Source organism: Hyla sarda, chromosome 1 (genome assembly GCF_029499605.1).
Source record: "Hyla sarda isolate aHylSar1 chromosome 1, aHylSar1.hap1, whole genome shotgun sequence".
Taxonomy (NCBI): domain Eukaryota; kingdom Metazoa; phylum Chordata; class Amphibia; order Anura; family Hylidae; genus Hyla; species Hyla sarda.
Genome location: NC_079189.1, coordinates 528,366,115 through 528,378,594, shown reverse-complemented (window position 1 = coordinate 528,378,594; position 12,480 = coordinate 528,366,115). Strand labels below are relative to the sequence as shown.

General features: G+C 39.1%; 1 protein-coding gene across 3 annotated transcripts in view; it reads right to left on the bottom strand.

Moving 5' to 3' along the window:
• Positions 1 to 12,480, bottom strand: part of BDP1 (B double prime 1, subunit of RNA polymerase III transcription initiation factor IIIB) — a 94,591-nt gene that overhangs the window by 74,422 nt on the left and 7,689 nt on the right. For all 3 annotated transcript variants that reach the window (XM_056539667.1, XM_056539682.1, XM_056539675.1), the window contains exons 3-7: positions 9,061 to 9,170; positions 8,796 to 8,855; positions 5,101 to 5,226; positions 858 to 988; positions 199 to 293 (exon numbers count right to left, since the gene is read on the bottom strand). In XM_056539667.1, the coding sequence (XP_056395642.1) occupies positions 199 to 293; positions 858 to 988; positions 5,101 to 5,226; positions 8,796 to 8,855; positions 9,061 to 9,170 (522 nt within the window). The remainder of the gene's footprint in view (positions 1 to 198; positions 294 to 857; positions 989 to 5,100; positions 5,227 to 8,795; positions 8,856 to 9,060; positions 9,171 to 12,480) is intronic.

Below are 12,480 nucleotides of genomic sequence, written 5' to 3'. Positions count from 1 at the left end.
GATGCATTTTCCCTTTAAACTCCAAGACATACATTCATAACAGGAAATTCTTAGTGTTATAGTCATTAAGAAATGTATTGTAGTTTGCTTTAGTGAGTTAGGCTCACATGTGTAAGCAGTAGCCACAGAATTCCGCAAATGACTACTGCCTCTAATTCTCTGGCAGGGAGCAGGGATAGGAGGAAAATGGCCACTCACCTTGATCTCTATTCTCTTCCTGTGAGGGAAAAGTTGGCTAATCATTGAAAAGTCTGTTCCCACCATACTAATGGCCAAGAAGAACATATCAGTTTCTAAAAGACAAAATAAATGTAAAGGTTACGTACTTAACTTACATGTCACAATAAAAAAAGGAAACACACTATTCACATGTCAAATGTTTTGATCGGTCAGGGTTTAAATGTTCACAACAAGCGGGGAGAAAAGTGCAGCTGACCGAAACAATTCCAGAGACTTACATTATTTGTCTCACTTAGCTAAAACTAGCTGCAAGAAGAGTGCGCTATCAGTCATGGTCTGAAAACTCCGACCCCAACCAATCAGAAATTTCCACGTCTCTATAAAATATGTCAAATTACCCGGGCACGAGACAGTACCCGAGTAAGGTTAGATTTACATCTATAATGGAGGCCGATCAAACCTAAAAATAACTTAGTAAACACTATTGTTTTGTCCGGTTAGAATCCAGTGAAATGATGGGCACAAGCCGGAAACAGAACAGACACCATTAAAGTCATAGGGGTCCATTAGGCTCAGTAGGTGCAGGGGACTGAATCTGAGACTGAGGCCCCAAACAGAGCCTCTGAAGCAGATGTAAACCTAGCATAATCTAAAAGGATCGTTTCAGGAACAATTACCTTTATCAGACCATGGCTTGGAGTAGTTGCTCCTCCGAAAACTAGCGTACGTTGTTGTGGAACCTCGTTCAAAGATGGGGTCATTCCCTTCAACAATTGGTGCTTTATTTCTGCACACTTCCACAGTCAGACTAAGATCCAACGGAGAAAGTAGGGAAAGTTTATTAATATTTCAAATAAATGTATGGAACTGGATGTGCAGCAGAGCAGAAAACAGCACTTAAAGTGTACCTAGTTAACTCCTGGGCTGGCAGGCAAACTCAAATAATTCAACATAGACTATAATAGAGTCAAGGAGTCAGACAAGGCAGCCAGCAAGGCAGAGAACCAGGCACCTCATAGGGTTAAAACTCGCAACTGCAGCCCTGTCCTGAGACCTTGTGTGATCTAAACTTGAGTCTGGAATTTTGGGGTGTTTTGATCTAACAAACAATCACAATATCAAGCAAAGAACATGAAAAAAAAAAATTATTGGAGGACAACTGGAAACCTACAAATCATAGGCGTCTGTCTTCCTAGAAGAGTACAGTCCATTCACAGCATTTTCAATGTGACATTGTTATGTAGGACCCAGTGAAACACATTGTATTTCCCATCTTGATCAATATTGCCTTCCCGCCTCTGCAATCACTTACAACCACCGGCATCTCTCCTGGGGAATCTGGGGTTCCTTCCCCTTTACCTACATTCTTTCGAGATTCTCTATAGACAATCTTCCTCTACTAGAGGTCTTATTTCGGATATCTGTGTTCTCTTATCTACTCCTAGAGACCCCGCCCTGATACACATGTGGAATGGTTCCACTTCGCTGTGGTGAATAATTTGGTCCTGAGCTGCTAAAGCATTCAATTGTACCTCCTAGAGGGAAAAATCAATATAAGATTCTCTTCCAATAGGATTACACCCCTGAGGTTTTGCCCCGTATGTTCCCTGAAGAGTCAGCTACTTGCTGGAGAGGCAGATAGGCTATAGGCACTCATGCAGAATTTCAGGAAATGTAGTGCTCTGATCCAGTATGAAGAAGAAGTTTGATCCCTTGTAGAATCTGTCTTAGGGGGTGGTAATACCTTTGGAACCCTTCATTTACCTTTTAAATTTTACCTCCCGCCTCTATTGGTAAATTACTGGCTAGGTTGTTCGCAAGCAAACAAATAGAATGTCCGGCTCACTCCCAAGCCCGCAGCGCCTAGATGGCTGTGCTACAAGGGGTCTTTTAAGTGCGGACACAGTAGGTGTTTGTATTGCAAGTATATGTATAGCTCAGATACAGTAGTGTCTACCTCTACAGGTGACACACAAAATAACTAGATACATCAATTGCAACACCACACATGTTGTATACGTGTTCACATGCCTGGAATGCAGATTACAATATGTGGGGTGTACAACCACCCCCCTTAAGGTCCGTATACGAAAACACATCTCAGATGTATGTCATTTTAATTCCAGACATGTGTCCATGGTGTCCAGGCATTGTGCAGAGGTGCACGCGGGGGGTACTTCATCTCTCATGTTGCAGGGCCTCGAGCAAGTCACACCTCCTGTTAGGGGTGGTAATAGTAAACTCAAGCTATTAGATAGGGAGGTTTTCTGGATTTTAAAATTAGACAGTCGTACTCCCAAAGGTTTGAATAAAAGAATGGATACCAGCCTACATTATTAAAGGATGCAGTCCCCTCCTTTTCTTTTGTACCTTCCACCCCAATACATGCCCTGTCACTGGAAGCAACCATTTTGCTTTTTCCATCTTCAACTTTTGTCCCCTAATCCATTCATATATATGACCATCATTTTCATGTACAATGTGTGAAACTTATTGGGTCTAATATTCTTTTTATGACCAGTATAACCCCCCCCCTCCTTTCTTGCTCATATGTATTTCCTTTATGTATCTGTTTTAGCACTGTTTGGGGTATAAATTTGTTAAGTATTTAAGTACTAAATAGAGTACGTGCATCTGCCAAGTATATATATATACATATATATATATATATATATACATATATATATATATATATATATATATATATATATATATATATATGTATCCTCTATTTTTTTACCCCTGTATAGTGCTAAACCAGTCAGGCTGTTCTATTTGTTTTAAAACAGTTTAAAATGTTTGTTTTAATCGGTGTGAATACATGATCATGCACATTTAAACTATATTATTTTGGTTCACGAAACAGTTTTTTTTTAATTATAAATCTGTGTATTGACATGTTATCCCCTACTGGTCAGGTGTGCTGTACCGAATTTGCAGGTTGCAGCGCACCTGCACAGAGGTAAAGGGGAGGAGCTTGCCCCGTGGTCCCGGTCTTGTCATTGGAGGACCAGGGGTGAGACTCCTTATTTAAAGCATGTGTATACCTGTACACTTTGTATGACTAAGGCCCGACGCTAGGGCCGAAACGCGTCACTTGTTCCTCGGTCACCTATGTGCTGAAGTTTTGCAATAAAAGTACCCGTTTCCATCTACCTGCGCTGGACATGTTTGGCTAGGTTGTTCTTACACATTCTTACAGTAGCTTAGGGTTTACTCTCTCAATGGTGGAGACGTGCTAAGGTCCCTGCAGCTGGGAGAGTGATGGATCAGATTTTGGAGGTCAGACGCATGGAATATCTTACAGCTTCTATAGATCAGGGCACTGAACGCTTCTATCCTATGTGGCAGCCATGGGATGGGCATATGGAGGCTCAGATACTGGCCTAACAATGTGGGTTCAGCTAAAATATTCCTCTGTTCTGTTTCTCTCTTCTGTTCCTCTCTTCTGTCTGTTTCTCTTCTTTCTTCTTTGACTCTGTGTTGAATGCTTATTCCCCAAAGGATCTAGGTTATCTACCCTTTTTTCTTTGAAACTTAATGCCTTGTTGGTTTATCTGAGTTTACCATCTGTTTGTGTCACACCACTATTCCGCTCTATATGCCATCCTAGTGATTCTGAGGTGTTACTTTATGCTACCAGAAAGATTCTGGTAGCTAACATCTTACATGGGCTAGCTACTCTTCATGGACTCATTATTGTATATCTGTACCTGTACTTTAAGATGTGCTCATTTGTTATTTACATTTTTCTGTGGTGCATTTATGACATACTACACCTCCTGTATCTGTTTAATTCTTTATTGGAAGGAAAAAAAAATTGCATATACAGTTTCACAAAAAAAATTTGATGTAAAAAAGTATTTGCAGGTGATGACTACATGTAACCTACTTTCCTAATGTAATTTTTATAGTCTGTGACTACAGTTTAGCTACAGTGTCTACAGGGAGGTGACAGTCTGAGACACACCCCCAATCTCCTCATTGGTTTAAACTGTTGTGCCCTCCCCCTGCAACTCTACCCCCTCAGATCTATCCAAGGCTCCACATAAAGACAGTGTATTGAGAGCTGATTAGTTCAGCAAGGGCAGAATGATTATAAAATACCACTTGACCTCCAGGGAAGAAGCAAAAAAAGATGAAGTAATCTGCACACATTGGCCCTCATTTACTATTGCAAACCCAACATGTTTTGTCGGGTTGTGCGCCAGATTCTGTCGCATTGCGCCAGAAATTCTGTCTGCGCCAGAATTGAAAAAACCCGACTAACTCTCCATTTTGCTAAGAAAACCTGTGGCCACCGGGGGAAAGGGGGCGTGGTCTCCTAAAAGGGGCGTGTTTCCGACATTTTCACAAAAACCCAACATATTTACTAAGGTTTCCCCATAAATTGTGGTGGATTTGAGCTGAGAAAAACCAGACAGATCAGAGCATGTGTAAAAAAAAAAAAAAAAAAGCAAAGTGTAGGGGGGAAAGTGGAAAATGTAGGGAAACCTTAGTAAATACCATGGAAAATAAATTGTAGGGAATTAAAACTCACAAAGAAACCTACACAACACTCTTAGTAAATGAGGGCCATTGACTGGCCGGAATAAAACACACACAGTATTTTGGTCAGTATTTTAGCCAAAACTGTAATGGAAAGATTTGCACCTTTTTCTTTGTTTTGGACCCACTTCTGCCTACTACATGAGAACCCTGCCAAGAACTCATTTGGCCAACAGCTATTTCATCCCACTACAACATGCGTGCTTGGAACTATGTTTTCAATAGTGGTTGGTTAAGCCGCTGCGAGATTCCTCGAGAATGCATCAAAGTGGAATGTTTTTCTGAAGTAGTTAGATATTCCAACTTTTAATCAATTCATAAATTAAAACCAAAGTAAATTTCAATTTCTCCATGATCTCATAACAGCTTTACCTCTCTTCATCAAGAATAATGGAGCCATCCTCAGCCACCTTCACACGAGGAGCCAATAACTGGCTTTCATCTTCTTCTACATCGTCATCAGGTTCATCTTCCTCAGCGCTGTTTTTCTCTCCTAATCTAAGATATTAAGTTAAAGGCAGAATAAAGAATAAATACAGAAAACTAGCATACCGTTTTTTCAAAATGTTGGCAAAGTTCCACTTTAAAGGGGTTGTCCAGTGAAAAACAACTTAAGCCTTATTCCTACCCACAAGTACCGCACTTGGGCACCTCCAGCACTCCCAAATAAACGGGGACACACCCTGAAGCCTGCCCCAGGAACAAACACTTATCCCATATCCTGGGAATAGAGCAGAAATTTGGAAATCCGATCACCTGGCGCCCAAGACATGCAGTTCCGGGCACTGGGCAGGTGAATTTTTCATGCATTTAGCTCTGCTTCAGACATGCAGGGCCGGACAGACAACCGACTGATTTTAATATAGCAGCACTCAGGGTGTTAAAAGCGGGCTTCTGACCTGAGCCTGCTCTATACAGGACAGTCCTCAGCTGATTTCAGTAGCTGGGGGCCACCGCTAATAGCCGGCATGCGGCGATTGCCGTGGCTGTCTATTAACCCTTTGGATCGCTGGTTTCAAAGCTGACAGCAGGGTATAAAAGTACTTGATTGAGCTCAACCAAATAAGCACAGATCAATGGAGTTCAATAGAACTGTATTGATCAGTATGATTCCTGCGTAAAGTCCCCTATGGGGACTATTAAAGTGTGGGGGGGGAAAACAAAACTGTTTAACCCTTAAAGTGGTATTCCAGGATTTTTTATTTATTTAACTATGTTACAGGGGTTGTAAAGCTAGTGTAGTTCATAATATGGTGTCTGTACCTGTGTGTAACGGTTTTCTCACAATTCTTCTGTGATTTTCACCCCAATATTTATTTTTAACAGCATACAAAATGACTGTTGTCATGGATTTTTCCCAGGTTACAATACGGCCGAGACCTGACTCACTAGTCAGCTGATGACAGGGAGCCTGTCTGCTTCAATGGGTGGAGGGATCGCTTGGTGGGAGAGAGATCAATCTGCAACTAATGCAACAGCTGAAGGCACAGGTGGGGTGGCTGATGTGTGGGAGGGAGGAAAATGGAATTATGGGATTTGTAGTCAAAAAAAATATAAGTCAAACAGGAAATACCAGTTCACAAAAATCTAGCCACAGTGTAATGGTAATCTCATGACATAGCCATTTAACCCCAAGACAAGCTCAGATCCTTCCTAAACATGTACATTACTGTCTGCCAGGTACGTACTAAAATCACCTTATGGTGGATAAGCCCTTTAAGGACTCAGGGTTTTTCCATTTTTGCACTTTCGTTTTTTTCTCTTGCCTTCTAAAAATCATAACGCTTTCAGTTTTCCACCTACAGACTGATATGAGGGCTTGTTTTATGCACTAACAATTTTACTTTGTAATGACATCAGTCATTTCACCACAAAATATGCAGCAAAACCAAAACAATTATTTGTGGGACAAAGTTGGAAAAAAAAAAAAAAAGCGCCATTTTGTAATCTCTAGCGGCTCCTGTTTCTATGCAGTGCACTTTTCTGTAAAAATGACACCTTATATCTATTCTGTAGGTCCAAACGATTACAAGGATACCTAATTTATGTAGGTTTTATTTATTTTACTACTTTAAAAAGATTATAACTACATGCACCAAAATTAGTATGTTTAAAATTGTCCTCTTCTGACCCCTATAACTTTTTTGTTTTTTCATATACAAGGTTGTGTGAGGGCTAATTTTTTGCGCTGTGGTCTGTAGTTTTTACCGGTACCATTTTTGTTTTGATGGGACTTTTTGATCACTTTTTATAAAAAAAATTTAGGGTATACAAAATGACTATAAATACGCAATTTTGGACTTTGGTATTTTTATTTCTTTTATCTTAGGTAAACACTATTGATCGTGGGGTTTAATTTACATTATATTTTTTTTTTGTCGTATACCGTGCGGTTTAATTAACGTTATCTTTTTATAGTTTTTAAAAAGTTTATTTTTGTTTACAGTTTTTTAGTTTTTTTTTTATGGGAAAAGGGGGGTGATTTAAACTAATTATGGAAGTGATTAATTCACGTTTATAAACAAAATTTTTTTTTTTTTTTTATTCCCATAGGGGACAAGAACATGCAATCCTTGAATTGCATACATTGATCAGGGTTATCGGTGCTCGATTGCTCCAGGCTGCCTGGAGCAGCGAGGAAAGGATTGGACAGTGAGATAAGGGCCCTCCCGCCGTCCTCCCAGCTGATCGGGACATCGCAGTTTCACCACGGTGGTCCCGATCAGCTCCACCGAGCTGCCGGGAATTATTTTTTAATCGGTGATATTAAGCATTAGACACAGGTCCGCGTGAGCCCATGTCATAACAGGGGAGCAGACACAGGTTGTACAGGTAGACCCTGTGTCCTTAAGAGGTTAATAAAATGTAATGAAAAACTTTTATTTTTTTTTTTTTATTTTTTTTTAGAACATCATTTCCCAGAAAAAAAAGAAGTAAAAAAGCAATCAAGAATTCAGATCAATAACAAAATGGTACTAATACAAACAGCAGATTATGGTGCAAAAAATTAGCCCTCATACAGCCCCAGTATATGAAAAAAAAATGTTATAAAGTGTCAGAAATTTTTTAAAAATAAAAAAAATTTAAAAAGTTTAGAACTCATTTTAATAAGCAAAACATGAAGGAAGCTAAACAAATTTGATATTGCTGTAATCAGGCCAACCTAAAGTATCAAAACAACATGTAAGTTTGACCACAAGGTGAATGATGTGTAAAAAAAGAAAAAAAAAACAAATCTGCAAAATCGCATTTATTTTCTTCAATTTCACCTCACAATTTTTTTTTTTGGGGGGGGGGGGGGGGGGTTTTGGAGCATAAGTTATGGAAAACTTAAGTGTCATTACAAAGTACAATTGGTCCCGCAAAAAATAAGCCCTCATATGGGTCTGTAGATGGAAAAATAAGGCTAGGTTATGGCTAGAAAGAAAAAACAGAAGTGTAAAAACATAAACTAATAAACACCTTATTTCCATACTATTCTGGTTGAAATTATTTTGTGTATCAGTGGATTTTCATGAGGGACAAGTAGATTGTGTTCAATTTTAGTCCCTTGGACAAGTAGTTTTTATTTTATTTTTTAATTTCCACACCCCTGTAGGAGTATAAAGTTGTTTTCCACCAGAGCACCCCTTTACTTTCAATAGTTTCAATTAAAATAGTTCAACTTAAAAACAAAACAAAAATAAACACAAGGAACATTTTAAAGGGTGAAAGCAGATGCAGCTGCTGGCATAGGCAAATATCCAGAGCAAGACAGACGCAGCTGTCACATGACTGGCAAAGACATGGCATGACAGATTCATATATTCAATATTCCAGAAACGGAAACATAAAGGCAAAAAAATTAAAAATAATTTTTAAAAAAGTGCTGAGTGATGTGCAAACTAAAACAATTGCTTATACGGATAATTGTGCAAAGTAGATAGAGAACCCCTTTAAACATGGTGGACATCATTGTATTAGAATATATGCCCCACTATGAGTACCAGTGATATTAACATCTACATAACCAATAATGGAAAGAAATCAACACTGCGATGAAAAATTTACAGTTCACTATTACTTACCCAGTAGCCGGAGGCTCCACAAAAGACTTTTCACAACTTTTAGTTTCTTCAAGTGAAGAACTTGATAAAAACAAACAAGATGAAGGAGGATGGGGTTAGTAAGGTATCACGAAACAAGAAAGCTAAAACTCCTCACTGATAATTCACAGGAATAATAATTCTGTATTATATCTATGTTCAAACACAGACGTACACACATGGAGCAGGTTACTAATAACCACTTACAGACTTAGGATGCAGACAATATAAACTGTAACAGACCTACCTCATTGGGTTACTCATTGGAATAAAGTGTACAAAGTCTCTCATCGTCATCTTTGATCTTTCTGGCTCCTCCAATGAGTTTATAATAGGATGTTTTTCCCTCCAAGATCTCTATAGCACAGAATCATAAATATCATGACTTTGCTGAAATAAGATGAAACTGTATAGTTGAATATGATATACAGTGGGTAAAGTTTTGAACACTTCCCCATTTTCTCATTAAAAATATTTTTCCAATACAGTACCCGGTCCCCTCTGGCCAGCTTGCAGCTTTTTACCTTTAAAAAAACAAATAACCTTAAAAATTGCTACCAATGGTCCTTGATTGGCTTAGGCCGCACAGACCTTATTTATATTCACTGCTTCCCTGAGAAAGCTAGATGACACACATATAAAACAAATAGAACAGAAAAAAATATATGCAGAAAAGAACTAACTGTACTTTTATCACTAAACCTTTGCACTAATTTAGGAAAAACTATTTTTATTTTTATAACAGGTAACATGAGTAAACTCACCATAGTGTCCTAGGTATATTGCATATCAGCTGATTCAGTTTCAACTGATGGCGTACAGAAAGGTCTCAATGCCAAGGTGTCACACAAGACACAGCTCATGATGGGTAAAAGCAAAGAGCTGTCTTAAAAGGGGTACCGCCGCTGGGGACCCCCACAATCTTTTCTGCAGCCCCTAGTCATCTGCTGCACGGAGCCAGTTTGCTCTGTGCCTGATGACTCACGATACAGGGGCCGGCAGTTCGTTGAGTCATGGACCCGCCCCCTCATTATGTCACACCCCGTCCCCTTAATGCAAGTCTATGGGAAGGGGCATGACTGACCACGCCCCCTCCTTTAGACTTGCATTAAGGGGGTGGGGCGTGGCATCACGAGGAGGCGGCGGGGTGGAAGAATGGGCCAAAATCCCAAAAGTGCAACGCATGGGATAAGTTTCTCTATACTGGAGGAGTCTTGAAGCTTATTACTAACAAAGTCTTGTACAAAGGATTAAATAAATATCAGTAAGCGTGTTTAATACTTTTTTAATAAGTTAATTTCTGAGCTTATTTGTTTTGGTTTCTTTGTATATATGAATTACTTGGTAAAAGTTTATGTCAATAGCACCTTTGGAAATATATTTAGTGAGAAAAATGTGACATTCAACACTTATTTCACCCACTGTATATATTTTACAGAACTTACCGCTAATAAAAACTGTAGTCAGCAATGCTTTTCAATACAATTAAAGAGGTCTGCCCACAAGATAGAATCATCCCCTATTCACAGAACAGCACTTTGCTTTCTTAGCACAGCTCAGAGTGGAATGAAGCAGCAGTACATGGGATCATTCACATCACATTATACATCGCCGGTATACCAATACCATACTGTGGCCCTTTGACTTTAACAGACTAAATGTAGTCTATTAGTGACTACAGGGGCATTTATCATTGTCTTTTTAGTTTACACTTTTTTTTTTTAATTATTATTATTTTTTGTTTGTACAGAGCAGCTGTTAACCCCTTAAGGACCCCGGGTTTTTCCGTTTTTACATTTTTGTTTTTTCCTCCGTACCTTTAAAAAATAATAACTCTTTCAATTTTGCACCTAAAAATCCATATGATGGTTTATTTTTTGCGCCACCAATTTTACTTTGTAATGACAGTCATTTTACGGCGAAACGAAAAAAAAAAAAAATCATTGCGTGACAAAATTGAAAAAAAAAAAACATTTTGTAACTTTTGGGGGCTTCCGTTTCTACGTAGTACATTTTTCGGTAAAAATGACACCTTATCTTTATTCTGTAGGTCCATACGATTAAAATGATACCCTACTTATATAGGTTTGATTTTGTCGTACTTCTGGAAAAAATCATAACTACATGCAGAAAATTTTATACGTTTAAAATTGTCATATTCTGACCCCTATAACTTTTTTATTGTTCCGTGTATGGGGAGTTAGGAGGGCTCATTTTTTGCACCGTGATCTGAAGTTTTTAGTGGTACCATTTTTGCATTGATAGGACTTATTGATCGCTTTTTATTCATTTTTTCATTATATAAAAAGTGACCCAAAAAGCACTATTTTGGACTTTTGAATTTTTTTGCGCGTACACCATTGACCGTGCGGTTTAATTAACTATATATTTTTATAATTCTGACATTTCCGCACGCGGCGATACCACATGTTTATTTTTATTTACACAGTTTTTTTTTTTTATGGGAAAAGGTGGGTGATTCAAACTTTTACTAGGGGAGGGGTTAAAGGAGTTCTCCACTGCTTTAACCTTCTTTGGCCAGTTAGTTAGTACTGTGGCTATATGTCATTAATGCTTTCTTTCCTGTTGCTAACACTACTATATGTGTTTGTTTGTTTTTTACCTTTTTTAACAGACCCGGAAGCTGGTTAATTCCTTAGTTTGCTGACTTGCCTCGACCACTTTTTTTTTTTTCTCCCGCAGGGTGTTGTGTGGGAGGCCGGCCTGCCCCTCGCTCAGTTCGTGCCCGCCTCCCGCGCTAATGAATATTCTGCAGTCATAAGCGCGCACCTCCTTACTTTCAGCTTCTTCTAAGCTGAATGCTGGTTGGGCTGCTTGCGGCGAATCGGCTCCGGTGATTGGCGCATGCGCAGTTCGTCCTCGATCGTGAGGGTCATCTACACATGTGTCATTGTGATGTCAGCCTCGGGCCTGACGGGCTGGGGGATTGTTAACACTAACCTAGGTTAGTTGTTAACACTAACCGGGTCCCGACTGATGTTAGAGGCCGTGGCCCCGCGTTATAGATCGTGAGCGGACTCATGACGTACGCGTACGTCATGGGTCCTTAAGAGGTTAAAGGGAAATTAATTTTTTTTTTTTTTTTTTTTTTTTTTTTAAATCAACTGGTGCCAGAAAGTTAAACAGATTTGTAAATTACTTCTATTAAAAAATCTTAATCCTTCCTGTACTTATTAGCTGCTGAATACTACAGAGGAAATTCTTTTCCTTTTGGAAGACAGTGCTCTCTGCTGACATCTCTGTCCATAGCAGCGTATGTTTGCTATGGGGATTTTCTCCTACTGTCGCCTCTGGACAGTTCTTAAAATGGACAGAGATGTCAGCAGAGAGCACTGTGCTCGTGATTCAGCAGAGAGCTCTGTGTTCCAAAAAGAAAAGAATTTCCTCTGTAGCATTCAGCAGCTATTAAATACTGGAAGGATTAAGATTTTTTTATAGAATTAATTTACAAATCTATTTAACTTTCTGGCACCAGTTGATAAAAAAAAAAAAAAAAAAAAAGGGGTTTCCACTGAAGTACCCCTTTAACCCCTTAAGGACGCAGGACGTAAATGTACGTCCTGGTGCGGTGGTACTTAACGCACCAGGACGTACATTTACGTCCTAAGCATAACCGCGGGCATCGTAGCGATGCCCGTGTCAATAC